Source organism: Corvus moneduloides, chromosome 4 (assembly GCF_009650955.1).
Source record: "Corvus moneduloides isolate bCorMon1 chromosome 4, bCorMon1.pri, whole genome shotgun sequence".
NCBI lineage: Eukaryota > Metazoa > Chordata > Aves > Passeriformes > Corvidae > Corvus > Corvus moneduloides.
Window position 1 is genome coordinate 34,361,666 of NC_045479.1, and position 22,659 is coordinate 34,384,324.

The window sequence follows — 22,659 nt, forward strand, 5'->3', positions numbered from 1 at the left end:
TGGCTTCAACTTTTTAAAATTGAGTTGAAATTTGACATTACACAGTAACTCTTGGTTGTTTTAGCTACTAATAAATCAAAGTACAGGATTTCATGATCTTAACAGGTCAAAATTATTCCCAGCATAACTGGAAATGTGGTCCCATTACAAAAATTCCCAGATTAATTCAGCTTATTTACAGACACATAGAAGGACACTGTATACTGATTGCATTATTATTCAAGATTGTGACTGCTGGCACCTACTTTCAGCAGAAATGCTCCCAAAGTATTCACAGCAGGTCCAACAGCAAACTGAATCAGCCAAACTTGCAATATCTGTACTATTTTTAGAGTATGTGAGAAATGCAATGCATTATTCCCCGAAGCCACCTCAGAAACAAAAAAATCTCAAACTTGTGATAACCAAGGTGATTCAGTAGCCCAACAAAAATACCATAGTAACATTTTGTTGATTTTTGTCAACTCAACGACTCAAACTTATAAACACTATGTTAGGCATAATAACAGCTAAATTTTATTCCTTTGAATATCAGTTAATTCCAATTAACATGAAGTGAAAAAGCAATTTTTCACTGGCCAAACAAGACTGATCATGGTATTAAATCTTAAGTGCCAAAGAACATACTGCCCAGCCATACCAAGTTATGGCAACCAGCAGTGCACTGCAGCTCCTCTGTGAGCTGGCTCATCTGCTTCAACTGTGCTTATGAGAACAACCCTCTAAGTTTACATTAAAAAAACAGCAAAGATGGAAGATGTGCTACTTTGAGGGCAAGAGCTCTGAGGTGGACTTGCCACAACCTTGACCTTAAGGGTGTGCACCTCAAGAAAATAAAAAAGCTTCAAAGAGGACAAATGACATTTTTAAAACATATTTTTAAAAACTTTGACGCTACTCAGTCAAGATAAAATATCTACAGAATTCTTTATAACAGAACTTCCCACTGTGTCCTTGCAGGCAAGGCCCTTGCTCACTGGATGATTTCAAATGAAAGTAATTTCCTGTGTTGCAGCAAATTCTGCCCAATTCTCTTTGCTTCTTAGGAAGATCTGTCCATCACTGCAGAGATGTAGCTCTAAACCTGCTTCCTAATACTCAAACTAGTCTCTTCACATAAAGCTTCTGCAAGCTCTGATTCATGACTAGATTGGCCAGTAGCTTTCCTGAGTTTAGTGTCAGCGCCTGGGCAAGCAACAGTACAGATGATATTGGCTAAAGTACCACACAAGCCAACTGGAAAACACAACTGCATGTGGCCAGATGGGATGCATTTCCCATCTGGAATTCTGATCACGTAACTCACTGGTGTCACATGAAGACCATACTCTATCATCTTTGACAGGTCATGTCCATCAGGGGAAGTTGCTGGTTGCAGGAGAAAGGCAAACACCACACTCATCTTCACCTGAATAAGCTCAGTTAGTCACAATAAGTTTATGCAGCACATTTTCCTAGAAACCATGCCCAGGCCCACGAAGAACAAGAGGGAGGTTGAGAATGGCTGGCTGGAATTCATCAGGCATTGACAAACTACTGCCTTCCGTGATGCAGTGACTGGCTCCATGAACTAGGGGACAGCAGAGTCATAGTTTAGCTTGATTTTATGAAGTCTTTCAGCAAGGTTTCCTTAGTATCTTTATAGACAAAATGGAAAGATATGACTCAGACAGGTGGACTCTAAAATAAGTAGAAAATTGATAGTAATCTGAAGCTTGACAGTGAAGCCTGCAGATTAAGGCATGTGTTTATTCCCCCTTTTTAGCACTTGTGGGAGTATCTGGAGTGCTTCTTTGGGCTCTTCAGCCCACCATACTGACTGAAATGAATTTATTGGTGGCAAGAGGACTAAAAATTCAAGAAAAAATCAAGAAGGGATCTAACTGCTGTTTTAAACTACCTATAGGAAAGGGAACAAGAAAGATTAAGCTGGACTATTCTTGGCAGTGGAAAATGAAAAAGACAATAGATAATGCACAATAGCTGCAAATCCTGAATAGATAAGAGGGAAAGAACTTCATGGTGAGGGCTAACATTGAAATGGGCTGCTGAGTTACTGCCCTTGGACATATTCAAAGCAAGAATGGACAAAGCCCTGAATGACATGATCTAAACTGGCCCTGCCTTGTGCCATCATCTGGCCCACATGACCTCCAGAAGCTACTTGCTACTTAAATGCTATGATTTGGTCCATTTTGGAAGCAGTATTAAAATCTACTTGCTTCCAGCGGCTGCAAGAGGAGTTTGTTTACTGCTTGTACAAGTAAATTGTTGGATCAATACCATCTGATTAGTTAGAGTCCTCTAGCATCCTCTAGAATGCTTTGTCAGTTTGAAGTCCATGCACAGGAAATGCCGACACAAGACACAGTCTGACTTCTTTCCCATTTGCCCTTTGAAGAAATCTTAGCTCTTAGATACTGTCAGTCCTTGTTCTCTTAGCCCTCTACTGCACATTTAAGAACAAGCCATACAGTAGATGATTTAGTAGGGGAATACAACAGCATTATACATTTTAGAATATGCACCCTCACAGTAATAGGAAAAACAAATAATTTTTTAAGCATTACTGCGACAATATATGTATTCTTTCCTCAGAAAAGAATACTGTAATTTCCTTTTGTTCTGTCCAAATGTTCTCCTTTGAGAATAATTTTTGTCCTTTCAAGCAGAGAAAAAACAGCTAGAAATTCTAACATGCAATTTGACTTCATTTCCATACTGCTATGAGACTGCAGTATGTCTAATTACCGTGCATGTATATCTGTTTCAACTTTGAAAAGTTACCACACCTGATCCTTTGGTGGTGTCTGAGTTTATGCACTGGTATGGAAAAAGTAATCCTATATAGCTAGCACAAGAAGCCCTGTCCTCTTTGCAATAATAAGAAACAACCAAATATTTCAGGGTTAATGACAAGTACCTGGAAAGTTCTTAATTTCTTAAAACCCTGATGTAAAAGTAATTGTATGCTTTTTCTCCAACTGCATTTCTGTAACTTAGGAATTTCAACTGTATTTTCTCTGTTTTTGGAGTGAGCTGAAGTATTTTGAAATTATTAAGACTAACATACTGAAAAACCTCTTAAAATAGCTGCAGAGCAAATTAAAAACAACATGCAAAGATTATTAAAGCAAGCAAGAGCTAGCATGTGTCATGGTCAGTGTGGAGCTGTGCCATAACTGCCTAAGCAGCTAACTCTTAAAGAGCAATACCTGGGTCCCACGTGACTTTGTGTCTGTGAAGTTCCCTGAAAGAGCTGAAGTACACCTTGCCAAGCCTCCCCTTCCTCAGATTTGATTGATATGATGATCAGGTCCTAGAATGCTGGCAGGTGCTCATTTAGACAGCTCAGCTATGTACCACTTGTCTCAGGAAAGCCAGCTCCTTAAATGTTTTTCATTATGCAGAATTTCAAGTAAAAATACCAACTTTCTCTCAAAAATGAATCCCCACTCCCCCCCCCCCCCCCCCCCCCCCGCATTTCTAGAAAAATTTGTGTATATTCTGAATCCCCAAATAATTTTCAGGTTATCTCCCCAAGAAAAACTCTTACATATGTACTGTTTCATGATGGTCTAAACTGGCAATGACCAGCACAGCACCCAGATGACAGTTTTTTTGAGTATTACCTTATATTACAAAAACTTAATTCTGCTCATAGTTGTGTATGTCCAACTCAACATAATTGGATGTTGCATGCAGACAGCCAAGGACAAAATCTGGTACAAAGCATTTCAAAAGGATGGTAACATACAGGACTAAAAGAGCCTATACATTTATAAGTGAATCACTGGAATAAAACCAGCCATAGTCATAACCACATAAAAACATTATGCACTAGTGTCCCTAATTTCACTAAATATATTAGGAATATTGGCATAACAGAAAAGTAACAATGTATCTGGGAGTGAATGACCTTCATAAAGTAATTAAAACCAATACTAAATTAGCCACTGGAAAGGAACAAACACAAGGAGGTTATTAATTCAAAGGTATAATACTCTCAACATGCAAACTGGCAGCCACAAGTTCAGCTCAAAAGATTACCTTCTTGGTTTTCAAACTGTTCTGACAACAGATGGTAGCAGCAGCCCACACTGCAAACGGCTTTGATTTCAGGCTTGGCAGTAAAAATTCGTAGCGTATTTGCAGCAAGATCTCCACATGTATGTAGACCCACCATCATACAGTCCTAAGAAGAAAAAAACAGGCAACAATAAATTATCTCCTTCATCCACTGAAAGAGCACGAATAAAAACAAACTCCAAAACCCAAACAACAGTGCAAATAGTGAGCCGTAACGTAGAAATACCCAACTCCATGCGGACTCCTGCTGCTCTCGAAAGCTACTCAAAGCTTACCAGTGCTAAGAAAATATGGTGAAAACTGGCCATGATTCAGCAGAAGTTCAAGATTATTAAGTAACAGCTGCATGGAAGGGAACATTTGTATGTTTACTGGACATAGGCCATTTTCTCATGTCTTTCCTAGGTTTCCTATTCTTGTTATTAGTGCCACTGCTACTTCCTCTTCTAAGTAAATATTTCTTGCTGTAAATCTGGCTGGACCTATCTAAGGCATTTCTGCTAGTTTGAGTTGCTGAAATCAAACCAACTTCCTAAATACAGGTGTAAGGTGAAGAGCAGGCTTTGTTATCTCCCACACTGCAGTGCTGACAGTTTCACAGTATGCCCATTACTATTCAACAACAAATGGGCATTTTCTTCCACAACACAAAGTGAGAACTTCAGCTTCAGATACTCTGTTCTTCTGTCCATTCTATTTCCTACTTACCTTTTTTCTGCAACTTCCCTTTTCCCTCCATTTCTCCATGAAAATTCTTTCTCTTCTCACCATTCATAAACACAGCTCCCTTCTGACATTATTAGTTGGAATCCACATGGCAAACATGGTGTTGCTTTGAATTTCAGACATATTTATTAATCATAGAATCAAAAAGTCATGGGATCATTTGGGTTGGAAAGGACCTTAAAGATCACCTAGTTCCAACCATCCTGCCCCACTAGAGCAGGTTGCTCAAAGCCCCATCCAAGCTGTCCTTGAACACTTCCACGGATGGGGCATCCACAACTTCTTTGGGAAATTTGTTCCAGTGTCTCATCACCTCACAGTAAAGAATTTCTTTTTAATATCTATCTAATCTAAATCTACCCTCTTTCATCTTACAGCCATTCCCCCTTGTCCTATACCCTTAAAAAACACAGACCCTTAAAAAAATTCTCTCTCCAGCCTTCTTGTAAGGTCCCATTTAGGTACTGGAAGATGCTATAAGGTGTCCCCAGAGCTTTCACTTCTCCAGGTTTTCAACAAGAAATTAGGCTAGGGCCACTCAGCTGAGATACCTTTCTATAATCATTCTGATTTTATCTGATTTTCTCACCCATCTGTATTACATAGTGCATGCATGTGCAAAACACTAAAATTCCTGCTTTCCTCTTTCACCTTCTCTGACAGTATTTTTTTTGTATCAAGAAAGGCAGGGATATAGGATTTCTTCCACCTTTAACACAGTACAGATTACACACTAAGAGGATGCAAAATCCAGCTGTGCAAATGTAAAGGCATATGCTTCATCAACAAACCCTGCTGCTTAGGGTGTCTTTTGAAGACAGACATGAGCTTGCTCCACATATTCTCAGATACTCAGCTGCATTTATAGCTCAAGTTATAGGGCCATCAGCACAATACGGTCTTGAATCCGAGATTAATTACACCCTGGAATAAAATACTTTGGTTACTACTGACCACAGAGAAGTTCTTATCATTCCATAAAAGACTGAATGCATCTACTCAATCAATCTATGTTAGTTCAGGATACAACCACAGAGTATCTAGACTTGCGTCACTGTCTTTGGGCAGGTGAAATTGGGCTTGTTTGTGTATACACAAACCCTGCCAGCTAGTAAATTACTAAATGAACTTAAAGTAACTCTGTAAAGTCAAAATCATTCTTTAGAAACTCTTCATCTTGAGTACTATATACAATAAATTCTCCTATGCCTTCCCAGTATGATTGAAATTACAAAAATATGTAACTTGAAAAAATAAGAACTTTCAGGAAAATTGAAACTCCACTGCTTAATACATGCATCTACGTAGTAAATAACAATAAATCCAAAATAATTAGATTTTTTATATAATGAAAGCAGTAAAATAACTGAATATGCTGTTAACTTTGACAGCTGATTATTATTTACCTCATAAATTCTAAAGACTGATTCAAAATAATCCCAACACATATATCAAAACAGAAAAACAATCTTTATCTGGTAGACATACTTCTGCTACCTGGTTAAAAACCACTATTGGGCCAGAATATTCATTTACACCAGAGACAGCACTCTATGAACACTCATATACATATGAAAATACATATGAAAACAAATATGTACATATGAAAATGGCAATATAAAGACAATGGATAATCTAAATACAGTAAATATTTAGAGTAAAATAACCTCCAGATCTGTTATGATGTCATTGAGTTCTGTTTCTGCAGTGATGCAAGAGGTCAATGGAAAATACAGGTTTGATTCACTTGACTTTCTTGCTTTAGTCTTGAGAGATGTCATTTTTCTTTGTACTTTTTCCTCTTCACAGAGTTCCCCAGAGTTATTATGAAATGAAGAAAAGTCTTCTACAGCATCAGCAGAAAGAACATTTAGAATAGCAAGAACCTCTTCAGAAAGTTTGGTCTCATGAGATTGTGTCCCAGTCACTAAATCAGCTTCAGTTTCTGTGTTGGTTGCAGGTGTAGCCATTTCTGTGAAACCACAAGAAGGAACTAAATCTTGGAGAATCACTTGGTCCTGATTTTGAAGACTGTTGGCATTATTTAAGAGCTCTTCACTGATTGTTTTACATTTAATTTTACTTTCCACTGGCCTGTTATTTGCCTTTTCCAAAGTCTGGCTTTTGAGGCTTTCTCTTCCTCGACTCTGATATGCTCTCCAGTGTTTCTTCAGTTTTCTGTTTCTTTCATGAGCACCATTTGTGTTGGAGCTTGAGGAGTCAATGCCATAAACTTTTAAGTTATATTGCATGGACAAAAATGAACTCAGGTAGCCTTTTCCAGAACCTATATCTATCACCTAGATAATGGAGAAAAAATAAAGGAAAAGAAAATTGCTATATTAATGAACAAAAAAAGGCACACTTCAAACACAAAACTATTCCCTATAAATTTAAGCATGGATTGAATGTTACCTTATCAGTATCATACTTCTCAATGCACTTAGTTCTTTAGTGTTGTTGGTCCACTTTCTGACTTTAAAACACAGAATTAAGTCTTAACTGATGTGCTCCAGAAAACAGACACTGCAATGTTTATGCAATGCACATTCCCTGCCTCTTCTTGCAAAGACTTCCAGTATATTTTTTGACACAGACCTTTCTTCTGCTAAAAAAAATAACCATAAACCACAAGCAATTCCACATGCCCTTGCTAAACTGGATCAGAGTTAGCAAATAAACTGCTCACAGTATTCAGCTTTAGGCAACTAATTCCCATTGAGGAGCCTACTACAAGTGGGTGTGCAGCAAAGAGCATCTTTAGTTTCAGTGCCTAATTTAATCCCTTCAGATTTAACCTAAAGATGGGTGATATTGATACTCTTTTATGTCAGAATGCTCATTTATTCTGCTTTCCCATTCTGTGAAAACAATCCACACAGCTTTGTTTAACACGAGGATGCATTTCTAGTAAAACAAAGGGGCTCGTAAGCCACAGGTACCTTCCACTGCCCGTTCTGGAAGAAGTGATAGGTGACAGTTTAGTTTGTCTCACAGCTGATACCACGTGCTAGTTCAGTGACTGATATAACCCAGGAAGGAAATACCCTTACAAAGTATTAGCAGAAACAAGAGTAACCCGAGATCTTTCAGTACATAATCACAGCTTTATATAATGCACGTTTTAATATGCAATAAATACATAACACAATATTTTATGAGAATTGGCAGACGGACACTTCTCTAAGGAAAGAAAATTATAATGTTCACTTCTGTCCAAGTATCCACCAAAAATAATATTGATCAGATATAAGGACTTACTTGTAGAAGCTCCTGGAAGTGTTTGATTCAAGAACGCCTATGTTTTGTTCTTGGTCTGTCACATGTTCATAAGGAAGCTTACACTGATACTGCTAAGTCCAAATTGCAGCATACACTGCATGCATGCATCTTAAACTCAGCTGCATAGTTTTTTACCAGGTAAAAATAATATATATTCAATATAGCAATATTCTTACTCAATGAAAAAGAAGGATTTATTCCCCATTTTAATAAAGAAGATTTGGACGGCCATGGAATTAGAAAGAAAAATTTGAGCTAATGTCACTAAAGACAGTGGAGAATACATGATATTAGGTAAAAATTGTTTACTCAGGTAGCACATGGCTTTCTTATCTGTAGTCATCATGTGATATTGATGTATATTTGCAATCTAGACATGCTACAACCATAAAATTTCTTGAAATAAACATGCACAGGAGTGAACTTAGTGAAATGGAACTTATATAACCTAAGCATACCTTTGAAAATGTCATTTATTTGTCACATTCATCAACAATATTCTCCTCTACTGAGGCCTAGTGAGGCCACATCTGGAGTGCTATGTCCAGTTCTGGGCACTTTAGCACAGGAGAGACCTGGAGCTCCTGGAGCGGGTCAAGCAGAGGGCAGCAAAGATCATGAAGGGACTGGAGCATCTCTCTTATGAGGAAAGGCTGAGGGAGCTGGGCCTGTTCAGCCTCGAAAGGAGAGGAATAAAAGTATAAGTATCTGAAGGGAGGGTGTCAGAGGATGTTTCCAGGCTCTTCTCAGTGGTGCCAAGCAATAAGACAAGAGGCAATGGGCAGAGACTGATGCACAGGAAGTTCCACCTGAATATGAGGAAGAACTTCTTTACTGTGCAGGTGACTGAGCACTGGAACAGACAGTCCAGAGAGGTTCTGGAGTCTCCCTTACTGGAGATATTAAGGAATAATCTGGCCACAATCCTGTACCATGTGCTCTAGGGTGACCCTGCTTGAGTAGGGAGGTTGGATCAGATGACCCACTGTGGTCCTGTCCAGCCTGACCCATTCTGTGTTTCTGTCATTTGAAAGGAAAGGAAAGTGTTGAAGGAATAATTTTAACCACTATTTTATTTATCAGACATTACAATTATGTAGAATATGCACACCTCCATTCTTCAAGTTTTGAATTATTTCAGTAAAAAGCAGCATTTGAACACAAGAGAGGGGCAGTGAATAATTCCTAAGTGTGACCTCTAGTGGCTGTACAGACCAGCTGCAGCTTGGGGAAAGTTTCTCAAGAGAAAATAGTAATACATGGTTAAATTAGCACTGGGAGAACAGCTTAGAAACGAAAGGAAAAACTGACTAAAACTAGCAGGCAATGATCTTGTACTAAACAAATAAACTGCATGAAACTATTCCCTGCTTTATCTTCCGTTGATTACATAGGGAAAGGTAATCAGCCATCCACAGCATATCTGTCAAGCATGAACTTTCAAAATGAAATTTCCATGATATAATAAACTCCAAAGGTCCTGTCCACAGTGAGTTGGGTCCTATGTTTAAACACGGTTTCTGGCACAATCAAGCATTCCAACATTTCCCAGCACCAAATCACAAATGTAATGGATGCTGAATGCAGAATTATATCATCCTTACATTACATACTGCAAGTCTTGCTGCACATGCTGCAATATCCAAGGAAAACTTTGACTAATACATTAAATAAAACAAATGTGCACTTAAGCAGAGGAATCAACACTGGTTTCTTTTCAGAGTTTAACCAAGAACTCCTTTAAAAAAAGCAAGTTCCACTTGTATGATAGTAACAGTGCTTAAAAGGGGCACCAAACAACTGAAAAATAAAGAAGTCTTTTAGTTATTTTGCTTTAATGTTTAAATCCAAATTGTTAACCTAGAAGTGATTATAGTGGTAATTAAATTTTTGCTTTTATTCTTATTTTACTCTTTACTATTGTACATAATAGAATACCAGCAGAGAGCAATATCCTCTACCACCCGTTATACAATGTGGGTATGGAGGTGAAATGCAGGGCATTTTTCAAGCTGTCATTGATCTGTAATATCTGAAAGAAACACCCTGAGGACACATGCTGTTGTAAAGCATGTGTTGTGTTTTCATAGCTCTAGATTTTTTAATTAAATGCTACATATATTTTGTTTTGCAAGAAGGACGGAAAAAAATAAATAAGGAAAAACTACTAAAAATTTATAATTGCTACTTTTTTTTAAGTTGAAAGAAAACAAAAACAAAAGGAGTTGCTTTTTAAAGGCCAAGAAGGAGGCTTTTCATTTTTTTATTTTCCAAAGTAACAGGAAAGCTCTTTTCATATATTAGGGATTTGTAACTTTGCACAAATAAATATTGTTATAGTGTATGACTATAATGGAAAGAAGTTACTATAGAGCAGTTGGCATTTCATATTCAGTGATATACTACAACAATATTTTTTATTAAATGTTGTAATTTAAAAAAAAAATAAACAGAAAATAATCCTACGTATAAAGATACTCCAAGCTATCTGATAAAAATGCACAATCACTGGATGAAATTGCAGCATATTGACAGATAATTAATAATGATTGGTTTGAGATTTTATAGTAACCAGCTACATTGAAACTTCGGCTAAGGTATTAAGATGGCTTTACTTTTTTACTTTCTGAACAGGGATTTTGCTTTCCTTTCATTCCTGAATCTCACAGGAACTATTTAAATCTAAATAAAAATGCTATATGAAACACCACTTTCCACCAAATACAGAGACCACTTTGCTACTTATTGCATTGTAAGCAAACTATACTCTACAGCTTTTCCAGTACGTGAAAGTCTTCAATACTTGAACACCTAATACTTGCCTGAAACAAAAGGTAAGCAAGGCAAAAAATATGCTCATGACAGAACAAAAGACTTTCACAAATGTGCTGCTAGTGTATTTCTGCTCTCTACAGAGCACACCCACTTTTTAGGGCTGTGGAGGGCACCCATGCTTGTCACTGGGGCTGGCTCCTAAAGTGCTGCTGGAGAGATCACTTTCCGTCGCTGTAAGCGATTGCAGATGCTCACAAACTGATTGTGTCTCACCCAGTAATGTTTGGCCTTAATTAAAGCTCTCTATTTACCAGGCAATCCCAGTTGTAAGAACAGCGCCTAAAACTTTGTTTTCATCAGCTGTTCCTCACTAAACAGATGGTTAGGACTGAGAATTTTGATCTCTGTTTCCAAGGATGCCACAGGTCTGATCTAAACCTGTCAAGAGTACTGGATCATTTACTTATCTAAATTAAACTCACTCTGAGCCAAATAACCTCCTAACCAAAGTTCAGCTTCAGCAATTCAGAGCCAAATCCAAGTTTTGGGGCTTTCCCTATGGAGGTAGCAACAGCAACTTGGGATGCTGCAGGTATGTTAATTTTAAACTATACTCATACATATTTACTTACAAAAAAGAATGCTCAGAGAAAATATCCTCATCATAAAATCTGGGCAGATACCGTATTAACCTTTGGTTTTAAACAAATATAGTTTGTTCTCCACAAATCTTTGTGGGAATGAATATTAGCCTGGAGGAAATAAGTCTCCATTTACAGTTACAGCCCCTTGCATGGAAAGCAAGGGCAGCTCAGATGTAGAAAGGAATCAAATGTAGTGTGGAGAGCCACTAGACACCTCTAGTTTAAAGCAAGGATGAAGCTACATTGGCCAGTTACCAGCGTTAGCGAGATTAAAATGAATAAACAAACTCAGCTCATACTGAAAAATTCAGAATATTTTCATACTGAAAAAATTCAGTACCTATTTCATAGATACTGAAAAATTTAGCCTTACCACTACACAGGCCTAACGTATGGAATCTAACAGAAAGTTTAACACTGAAAAAGCTTACAGAGAAAGTATATGCATGTAAACCGAAGAAATGGTATTGGTGCATCTTGTCTAACAGAATGTGAAATACACTACTCAAAAAAGTTGAGTATTGCTGGGGTGCTTGTGTTTAGTCAACAGATCCATAAATAAACCTCTACAAGGTTTTAACGAAACAGTGATCTAGTGCACTGTGCAATCACAATTACATGTATATAAAAAAAAAGGCTTAAGTTACAATCAAATTTGAGAAAGGAATCCTGCAATTCTTCACCATTCAAGGACGAACCTACCATCTGATGTATGAAACAGCCAAGCTGGTTGATAATGGTGGTGGGTGCCCAGGCATTATACAGATCCTACCAAATGTATTTCATATATATTCTTACATAGATCTCTGCTTAATTTGGTCTCTCTTCAAACTAAAAACATCATAACTAAATTCCTAATTTATAGATCTCAATCCATGTTAAATAGAGGTGAACAGTATTAAACAATAGGAAATAATTTAAATCTTGCACCAGAATAAGATGAGCTTTCAGCATTTCTCAAGATACTCTGCTTTGGTCGCTATGTGACACCCTTGTGTCCATGACAGAAGGCAGCTCTCCTACTGACACCTATGCAAAACTGCCAGCAATATAATACTGACAAACAAGGCAGTATCTGTCCAAAAAGCAGTACAGTTTTTAGCTGCTCACCATACAGAGGATGATTATAACTTCTTAAAACTATTCATGAGTGATTATGAGTCACTGAAAGGCAGCTCCTTTGGAATAATTCATTTGTAAATAAAATTGTCCTTCAGCTTGGCCCCAACAGCTCTTCTTTAGCTCCAATTATGTACAGGAAAAGTAACAACAGCAGTGACAGAATATCAAAGTGATGTATTTGCACACAATAAGGAGAATAACTCAGAAGGTACCTGGTAACACACAGTAAGAAATGCTTTCTTACCTGCTTTATCCCACAATAATTTGCTATGCTGTCTACCAGCTCCGACATCACCTGCACTTCATGGGATTTCTTATTATTCATAAACTCATCTGGTTTGATACCTGTCTCAGATTAGGAAAAAAAATACACATTAACACAATCTGTAATAACAAGGATTTGTGATCAATCATTAAAAAATAGCTTTTATATGCTATAGTGTTTATATATTTTCAGGATAGTAATTTTTTAAATTAAAAACTCATTAAACTATTACAAGATTAAACTTCTGAATTATGCGTGAATTAGCAAGATTCAACACACTGTAAAACTCAGTTTTTTTAAGACGTAGCATATCTAATACCTGACCAAATATTACACAATAGCTACTACTATAAAACCGTACTATTTCTTCCTGTCCATTGAAAAATATTTATTTTTGTCTCATTTATCACATTTACCTTTCCATAAATGAAATATAAGGGCAGGGACAATTAATAATTAATAATATTGATTAATAATAATTAATAATATATATAATAATAATATATTATATTAATATAATAATAATAATAATAGTACAGCTTGTTAATGCCACAGATTTGCTGACAATATCAAGAGGGAGATATCTCTAATAAAAGCTATGAGCAATACTGGGAAAATTCAAAGGAAGATGAACTTTCCTTTTCTTTATTTACCCTATGTACTGGTTACAGAACTGTTAAACCTTTTTGGCAGAAAATCACTCATTTCAGTGTTGCTGGAGAATGTGTTAATGAGATGGAGTCAACCTCCACCATGGGTTTACTGTTTGTGGAGAACACCAAGCACCCACTTGCTAACCTCTGTGCAACTCCAGCCAAAAGAGGAGCTCAAAAGTCACTCCCTTGGGAGAAACCCACGTATTTCTCTTTGGGATCCAATGCTTCAGTACACTTGGACCCAGTAAAATTGATGGAAATTTTTGTAAGTCTGAATGATGGTAGAAGAAACCGGACCATTACTGATGAGCATGCTCCTAGAAAACAGGACTTTTCTACATGAGTAGGCAGATTAATATACTTTCCCATTTTCTGCTTTATGCACAGTACGTGTTCATCTGTCCAGAAACTGATCATTAGGCAAAAACTATGTTTGTTTTTTGATCAGATCATGCTGGGAGAAGAGCCAAGTGTGTTACTTCTTTAAAAGAGAGTGGGGAATTGAACTGAGCTTGTAAGAAACCCAGCGCTTTCTCTATTTTTCCCAAACCCCAAGGGATCTGTCTATTTCTTAAACATCTGGAGCTTTTATAATAAACTGCTATGACAATACTTAAAGTCTAATATAGACTCTATGAACTGACAAAAGAAAAATAGACTAAAAGACTTAAACAATACAAATAGCAGAAACAAGTGTTTGTCATTTCATTGAAGAATCTCCTTAACGCTAAAATTGTAGAGATCTACACAGCATCCTAAAAAGCTCTTAATTTGTAAGCATATCAGATTAAAGAAAAACAGACAGGAAAATAAAATTAAAAAGAAAAAAGGTTTCTCTTTTTGTTTATATTTGAACATTTTTGTGTCCAGATAGGCTCATCAGAAGAAGCAGAAGAATTGGAACAAGAAGAAACCAACATTTAATTTCTTGACAGAAATAAAAGTTGCTTTTTCTCCAAAGCAGCACTGTCACTTTGGACAATGACCACATACTGCACCTTTATTCTTTTCTGTATTATGAACTCAAGAGACTGAATGGGGTAATGCTAGATGAAGCACTATGTCAGAGAGTACTTAATCCAGATTAAGTATTTCAAACATGGTAGAAATCCAGAATGATTAACTAACTTACAAAAGCTGAGGTTCCAGATAGAAAAAGCATAATTTGTTTATATCTACATATATAGATTACTTATCACCTCAGCTACATAACTTTCTTAAGGATTTTTTTTACTTCTTTCCCTGCTTTCTGCAGGATAACACACTGCTTATATTTCAGCTCAGGGAAAACTATACTGTTTGGAGAAAATCATGGTTTTTAAAATAAATTTTATTTTTCCTGCATTTTTAGCAAAATTCTGATAGGTTTTTACATTATTCTGAAAAACAAGCAGACATATTACAAACTAATGCAAACAAATGTATCTGGGGACAGTTTTATATCACCCAGACAATTTGAAAATTTGAAAAAAAAAATACTAGTTTGACACAAACTGTGAAAATTCTTTCTGCTATCACAAAATTACTTTCTTGAAACAAATAATTATACATGTACAATTCCTTATTATGTGTACAACTGATGCAGGCAGAACAAATACTAATTTCAAAAACCATCAGAAATTTACAGAACTATCTCCCTTTGTGATGAAAAAAAATAAAATGTAGTTTCAAATACATTACAGAAGTAGCTTGGGTATGACAGAGTAACAGAAAGTTTAATTGTACTAGTTTTAGTTGGTACTGCAATGTTGCTCATTCCCACTGCAAATCCCTAGTATAAGCCCCTGTACTCCATTTGAAGAACTGCTTTAACTCTGTAGTTAGCTACAGCTACATCTTCACCTGTGATGCTGAGCAAATTGAGGAGAGACTGTTTTTCTGTCCTGGGTTGCAGTGTATTCTATTACCATCCTCATGAGCTGTTGAAATCAGGTGGGGCAGTGTTTCCTTGCCTCCTCCCCCCAGACTATCTTGCTGTTAATTGCCCATCATTGTCCTGCCGCCTGACTCAGAGATAACTCCCTCAGGACTATCTTCTGTTAATGAGCCTGATCAACACTTGGCCTTGCGACTCATCATCCCATTGTGAGATGCTCCACCCAGAGGAAGGAACCAAGAATTCCATCCTGGATATAATCTGAGATGCCATACACCAGAGACAACCTTTCCACTGGATTCCCAGGAGTTACACAGCCACCACTGGACCTTCTGAGAAAGAGCAGATCCTTTTTTCTACAGGATCACTGCTTCAGAGGACTGCAGCTACCATTCTACCAGACTGCTACCACCACCCTGACTAACAGGGTGTCAGGTTGTATCTTGACTCTGTCAGTTTGAACCAGTGTTTTCTTTTAGTTTTTTATCTTTTGTTTAATTTCCCCATTAAATTGTCATTCTGACTTGGTGCCTCCCACTGGTTTGTTTCCAAAGTAGTACATTTTCATATAGGGCTAACACATATGTTTTTAAGATCTCCTATTGCAGGATGCAGGGGATTTATACCCCAGCTACCTGTGGAAATTCAGATACACCAGCTAAAAAAACTATACATTTATAGTCCACACCATACAACCCCATCTATACAGAAGTTTACTACTGTGATTTAACTCCATGATCCAGAGCGAGGAACTGGAAAAACCATATGCTCAAAAAAAATTCCTCTAAGGCAGAGTGGTGTTCTAGCACCTGGAATTTAAAGATGGATTCATTAATAGTCACCACATGACATGATTATTACCTTGGCCATAAACACACTGCAAAGGTAGAGTACTCTTAATCCAACCCTCACTTCTGGGTGGTTAGGAAGCAAAGTGGAACACCCTTCAGACTCAGAACTCCATTCTGAGTAGTTGTGTCCACAACGTGCTTAAAATGTTCGTGCTTCCCAATTATTCCCAGGAAGGATAGCAATGTGTCTACATTAAGACTGCAAAGAAGCTAGAGAACTATGTAAGTATGCAAACTGTGGCAATAGGCTCAAAAGTCTGTTTGTCTTAGAAGAAGAAAACTTATTAAAAACATCTGAAGCGTAAATGGAATTATCCTGATGTGTATTTTTCAGAATATATGCAACACCATCATAAAGTTGCCAGTTTTCTCAGACTTTCACTTCTCTTGACTTGCAAGCTTTAGCATATCAGGAACAAACATATCTTCTGAAATACATAAATAAGTCCCAAATATCTAAAATAGCTCAAAGTTAAAAGATCACAATTTCATTTGGCAACTTGCACGTTATGAATCCATAAGTCGGTATTTCACTTCTGCCAAAAGATTACCAGGAACTACAATTAAATTAACTGATATTTACTGCCAATTCAGCACAAAGGTTTTGAGTTATAATTCTACTGTACACATTTGGAACATATTTTATTTTCCCAAGAAGTACAACTCAGAAGTACTGCAAAAATACAAACCCAGGCCCCAGTTACACAACCGAGCATCACTTCTACCACACAGAGAACAAAATATTCAGCAATTGCCTTATTCCTGATGCTTCATTATGCAGGACAAGAAGATGACAGAATCCTCAAAGTTTTGTCTAAGAAAGTTAATCCAGGTATGGACTCATGTACAAGAATGTAAAACTAGAGAATGACAGAAAATTAAGAGGAACATGGGGAACGTGATATAGTAAAAATGAAAATAGCTATAAAGCTAGTGGGAAAGAAATGCAGCATACAGTTGCCAGGTAAGAAAAAAAAAAGCTTCTGATGAACTAAGAGCATAAGGAAAGAAGCCAGAAAGTAAGAGGAATGCACAACAAATCATTAAGAATATCTCAGCAATGACATTCTAGTACGTCTAAAAAATCTTGGGGAGCCAACCATTAAAAATGGCAGAACTGGAAAGAGATCACTGTAGAAAATGGGAGAGATGCACAACATTTATATAATGGTGCTACTACTTAGGATAAGAAATGTCAGGAGTTTTAATGCACCTAGAGATAAAAGGCACTAGGAGGCAAAGGCAGAGAACTGCTCAGTCTGCCTCTTAAAAACTAATAAGAAATCTCAGTGAGAGAAATCTGGAAAGGCTGAGGACTACATGAATAGTACATTTGCAGTAAAAATGACAGCAGTCTAAGTAAGGATAAATGCCAGTTTATCACCTGATTTAAAAATACAATTGCGGCAAGACTCCCAGTGTCCAACTTGATGCCAATTTAAAAGCGTTTTAAATCAATTCTTTTAACTACAGAAAATGAAATTAGTTTTATCACATATAATTGGTATTAGTCCCAAACATACAGAATTAATAAAATCTTTTTTTTCTAAGACATCAAACATTTTCCATATTTTAGGGTGATACTTCTCAGAAAAGCATGAATAGCAATTATGATTCTTGCCACTCAGGGACAAGACAAAGAGAATTAACAAGGTATCTCAAATAGTGATGTGCCCGCATCTCTGTCCCATCCCCTTGAAAACTGAAATCCATGATGGGTCTACAGATACCGAATGCTCAAATTTTAGCAAGAGAATCCATTTTCTAAGCAAAGACAATGAAGAAACTATCTAGGAATCAATGAAAATGGAAGTGAGGATCATGTAGGAAAAAACCCTTAAATACCAAACTACCCTCCAAAACCAAAACTCTCTTATAGTCCTATAGTGAATAAGTAAACATTTAAATACAAATGTAAATATACCTGTTGCTCCTTCACTGTTTCCTTTCAGTGCTTCAAGCACATCTTCTAATGGGGTACACACTCCAAGGCTGGACAAAGAATGATATTTAGCAGCCAGGGCAAACAAATGTACATTGATAAGCTTCTCAGAGTTTTCACAAAATGCACTGGAAAAGATGTCATCATCTGCACATAAAAAAAAGGAAAGGATTTTTGTAAACAGCGCTTAACAGCTCTCTAATAGCGCTGACAGAACTACAGACAATAAATACTTAGTATCAGACACAACTGGCCATTTATCTGCTTCCCTAAATGGGAAAACTCATTATTTTTCTTCAGCTGTATTCCCCCTTCAGAACCAAGGTCAAATTTTGCTCTTAGCTGAACCAGAGTAAATGTGGAAAAATCTGTTGTTTCAGCAGACCTACTTTAGTATAATTGACAAGCTAATTCAGTCAACATTATCACTTCTCTTTTGTTTACAAAACTTGCCCATTATACATGTCCTAGTCAGCCTTATGTGCCAATATGCACTACCAGATTTTTTTTAAGGAATGCAGCTGTTCAGCATATGAAATGTTTTGATTCACAATCACTCAATTCATGTACTTTCCAAGCTGCTTTGTAACTGGTGAACACTGGGAGAATTAAATTAATTTTTATTTCCAATCACGTGTGGGCCAGTTAGATTCCAATGCATATTTTGTTAGATTCATGATGAAATACTTTATTTTGGTATTACTTAGTACTGAGTTTCAAAAATGTACATTTATTTTTAAGTGAAATGTATTAATATGAATAATTTATTAATTATGAGATTGCTTTGTATTGTCTAATTCCTCTCTATTTTAGCTAAAATGTGAATTCTACATAGTTTTGCTAATATTTTTTATATATTTGCAATTATTTTAAATATATAAAAGGTAACCAGTCCAGCAAACAAACTGTTACAAAGATTTGGAAGAAGTCTCCTGGTTTGTCTTTTCTGTCATAGGTAGATTTTGAGCAAGTACATACTTAGCGCAGTAGCTCTCCTGAATCTGGCATGACAATGGATACAGCTGTTTTGATTGACCTCAGCTCTAATGCTCTTAATTTTCTTGCATGACCACAATTGAAGGTCATGCATATACTACGATCCACTGAAGACAGTCCCAACCATGTCAACATGTTAATTTTCGTGATATGACACTACAAAGGCATGAGCACAGCAAACAAATTTTGTATCTAAGAAAGCAAAAATACTGTCTAAGCTGTGACCAGAATTAACATGGTTTTGTTGTCTGCACAGCACTTCTTACTCTATTTCTCTGTGCTACAAAATCAAGAAAGAAAGCTGCCTTTCTCTATAAACAACTTCCTTGTCTGAACATCCAGCAAATTTTAGTTAGTGCAGTCTTCCTGAAGGATAAGATTTTAACAGGATATTAGAGACGAGAAATAAAGACTGCAGCTTTTAGGGAAAAATGGCAACTTTGCTTTCCAATGTCTCTTCTGTAAGATTTACTTCAGAAAGATAGAAAATAGATGTGCTTTCACTTCTTCAGCAGCTGACATAAAATATATCTACTGTTCTTAGAAATCTCCCTTAACTGAAATCAAATGCAGCAATACCCGTGTGCTATAACATCCCAGAACTTCCTTATTTGGTGGAAGAACATGATAGAACGAGCAGGATCTCATGCAAGATTGCTAGTGTATCACCTGTAATAACACTCCCACCAAATTTAAATTGTTGTCCTAGCTTGCCAACTAAAAGAAAGGAACCAACTGCATTAAGGCATCTGAAGCCTAACTTCAAGCTACGGACTGGCAGTTGGTGAACTATGCATTATTTATGAGTATTAAAAATGTTAGTTTACTTGACACATTTCTACTCTGGATGCTCACAAGAGGAAATCTAGCATGTCTTTTAAACAGTCAGTCGATACATCTGTAAACAAATCTTCAGAGGAAAGAAACATATGCCCCAAAGTTGGAATCACAGCACAAACAGTAATTTACAGTAAAATATGAAAATACTTAAACACAGATTTGTCTGTGCCTGTGTCCAATTTACAGCAATGGTGTGATAAACAGAATGCAATATGGCAAGTGTCAGCTTTTTGATGTATATAAACCAGTTTCTGAATCTAAAAAGGGATCTTACATTTTTCCTCAGGGTAAAAGTCAAAACAAGGATTCCATCCTTCACATGATCGTTATAATGAAATTATTTTGAATGAGGAAGAGCAATCTCTGTTTTTGTTGGGTTTCAAGATCTCTAATGGCTTGTTTCTGATCCCTAATGTTATTGAGTTGCACTAATGCACTCAAATAAGCTTTGATACCACATTTCTCTCTCTCTCCTAACTTTAATACAGGCTAGCAGTGCATTAACTTGCAAATGTAAGAAGATGTTTTCAGGTATCTTCACTGAAAAACTCATATTTTACTCCGAAGTATTTTCATCATGTGACTGGATGGACAGATACCACGCAGTCAAATGAGTAAGGCATGAACCAACAAACCAGTAAGCACATGCCCTTTTATACTACAGTGCAGTCTGTTAAACAGCATAATTTTAAAGTCAGAAAAAAAACGGGCAGTTCTTCCCTTTTTTCTTTTAATTAGCAGAAACAATCCCTGCAGAAACCAAAGAAGAAATGTTGTATTTTAGCCACAGCTAAAAAGCTTCATACTCTTCAAAAGACGTGCCTAATTTTAGACATAAATTGTCTTTTTGTTCCGGTAATTTCTGCATCAGATTCTGTAATATGCATTTTGAATGCAGATTATTAAATTATTTTCCTGTTTTAAAATCTACAAAACAATACTGTGCCCTCCTGATTCTCATTCTACTCTACAGGCCACCACTTTGGTGCTTGAATCATTCCATGGGCCTTCCCATAGAAACAGGATAGATCAGAGTAATTTTCCTTCAGTTTTCCTTATGATGATTTCATCTAACAATTAGTTTTGTTCCAGCCTTTATTTACATTCAATTTTATGCCCTGTTGCTCTGAATCAGTTCTGACTCTGACATTACCTGTCAAGAACATTAAGCCTGTCCTTGCTGCTTCCTAACAATTTTGCTTGCTGACCAGACCACTATCTTGTTTCCATCTGGCTCTTGAAGTTAATTCATAATCCAGTGTCTCTTCCATGCGCAAATAAACTCGGTGGGATTTTTCCCAAATAACTCAACCCTTTAAAAATGAGTCTTACAGTTAATATTTTGAGAGGTCTTTAGATCCAAGGAGAAATGTTGCTAGTGATGTAGCAATTCACAGTCCTTCAATCTCTTTCTGAGTCCAAATCATTATCTTAGCTTGTCTTCTATGCCAAGAAGCACAGAAGAGCTCTTGGAGGAAGCTCTGTGGAGCCTTCTTTTAGTCTCCACACACTTTCCTGCCTCACGTGCCACTTAATACAGGATTTCAGAGCTAACGCAAAGTGACATCTATCTACACTCCATACGCTTTGGCACGACGTAGCCTTTTCTCAGCTGAGTGCTTTGTCCGAGATTTCACCTTGGGTTTGAAAATGATCTCTTTGCTGGGCCTCAGTCCTCCCAAATACCAGAGCTCTCAGATGCTTTATCTTCATTTCTGTACCCTGCCTGAAGGAGCATTATCGGTATGTTTCCCTCCCATTTGGACTGCAGTACATTCAGGAACAGTTTCCTAGCTGGCTTCCTCTCCAGTTACGTGAAAATTACTAAAAATATGAAGTGCTTCTTAAACAGATCTTGTCAGAAATAAAACAGCTGTCTTTCTTTGCCAGACACACTGACTCTTAGAGATACACAGGGAAGCGGCGTTTCGGCCTTTCCAGCTGTCCTCCGCATCTCCAGTTTCAACACTCGGAGGACTTTTAACTGTTAATCTTTCCACTCGTGGAGGCTTTTTGTATGCTTTGTTCGGTTTGGGGGCTCTTTCATTCTACTTCTATTCCGGAGAAATCAGTCAGAGTGAAGGAATCTGACAGTTCGGAGTTTCATTTCGTTTCCAAATGAACAGGATGAAATTAGCGACATGAGACCACCGTCACAACCGCCACTACCGCGAGACCCGGCAGTGCAATTCCCAGCCCGGCTCCGCTCCCTGTGAACCGCGACGGTCCAAACACGCCCCGTTTCCCGGCCGCAGCCGAGCGGCGCCAGCTCCCCGCGCTCCCCGGCCCCACTCACCGCACGGCGCCGCTGCGGCGCCCGCGCCCGCCGCCAGGGGGCGCGCCAGCGGCCCGGCCGCGCGCAGCGCCTCGAGCACGGCGTCGGGGCGCGCCGCCACGAGCCGCTCCCACAGCCCGCGCGTGAAGAACTCCACCGTGTGCGCGCGGCACAGCGGCAGCGCGCGCCCCACGAACCGCGCCGCGCGCCGCAGCGCCCGCGCCGCCGCCGCCGGGGGCAGCTGGGGCGGGAGCGCGCGGGGCGGCCGCGACATGGCCCCGCGCGCGGCCCGTCGGCGCCGTGGCGCAGCTCGCTGACGT

The 22,659-nt window shown here is 37.8% G+C and overlaps 1 protein-coding gene across 5 annotated transcripts in view; it reads right to left on the minus strand.

The window, feature by feature from the left end:
- METTL25 (methyltransferase like 25) overlaps positions 1 to 22,613 on the minus strand; it is a 53,228-nt gene extending 30,615 nt beyond the window's left edge. For 3 of the 5 annotated variants that reach the window (XM_032105334.1, XM_032105335.1, XM_032105333.1), the window contains exons 1-5: positions 22,361 to 22,613; positions 18,211 to 18,375; positions 12,883 to 12,983; positions 6,483 to 7,115; positions 4,051 to 4,195 (exon numbers count right to left, since the gene is read on the minus strand). In XM_032105334.1, coding sequence (XP_031961225.1) covers positions 4,051 to 4,195; positions 6,483 to 7,115; positions 12,883 to 12,983; positions 18,211 to 18,375; positions 22,361 to 22,613 — 1,297 coding nt within the window. Of the gene's footprint in view, positions 1 to 4,050; positions 4,196 to 6,482; positions 7,116 to 12,882; positions 12,984 to 18,210; positions 18,376 to 19,206; positions 19,334 to 21,217; positions 21,385 to 22,360 lie in introns of those variants that run through there. The other 2 variants (XM_032105337.1, XM_032105336.1) reach the window with 2 other exon arrangements.
- Positions 22,614 to 22,659: the final 46 nt, after the last annotated feature.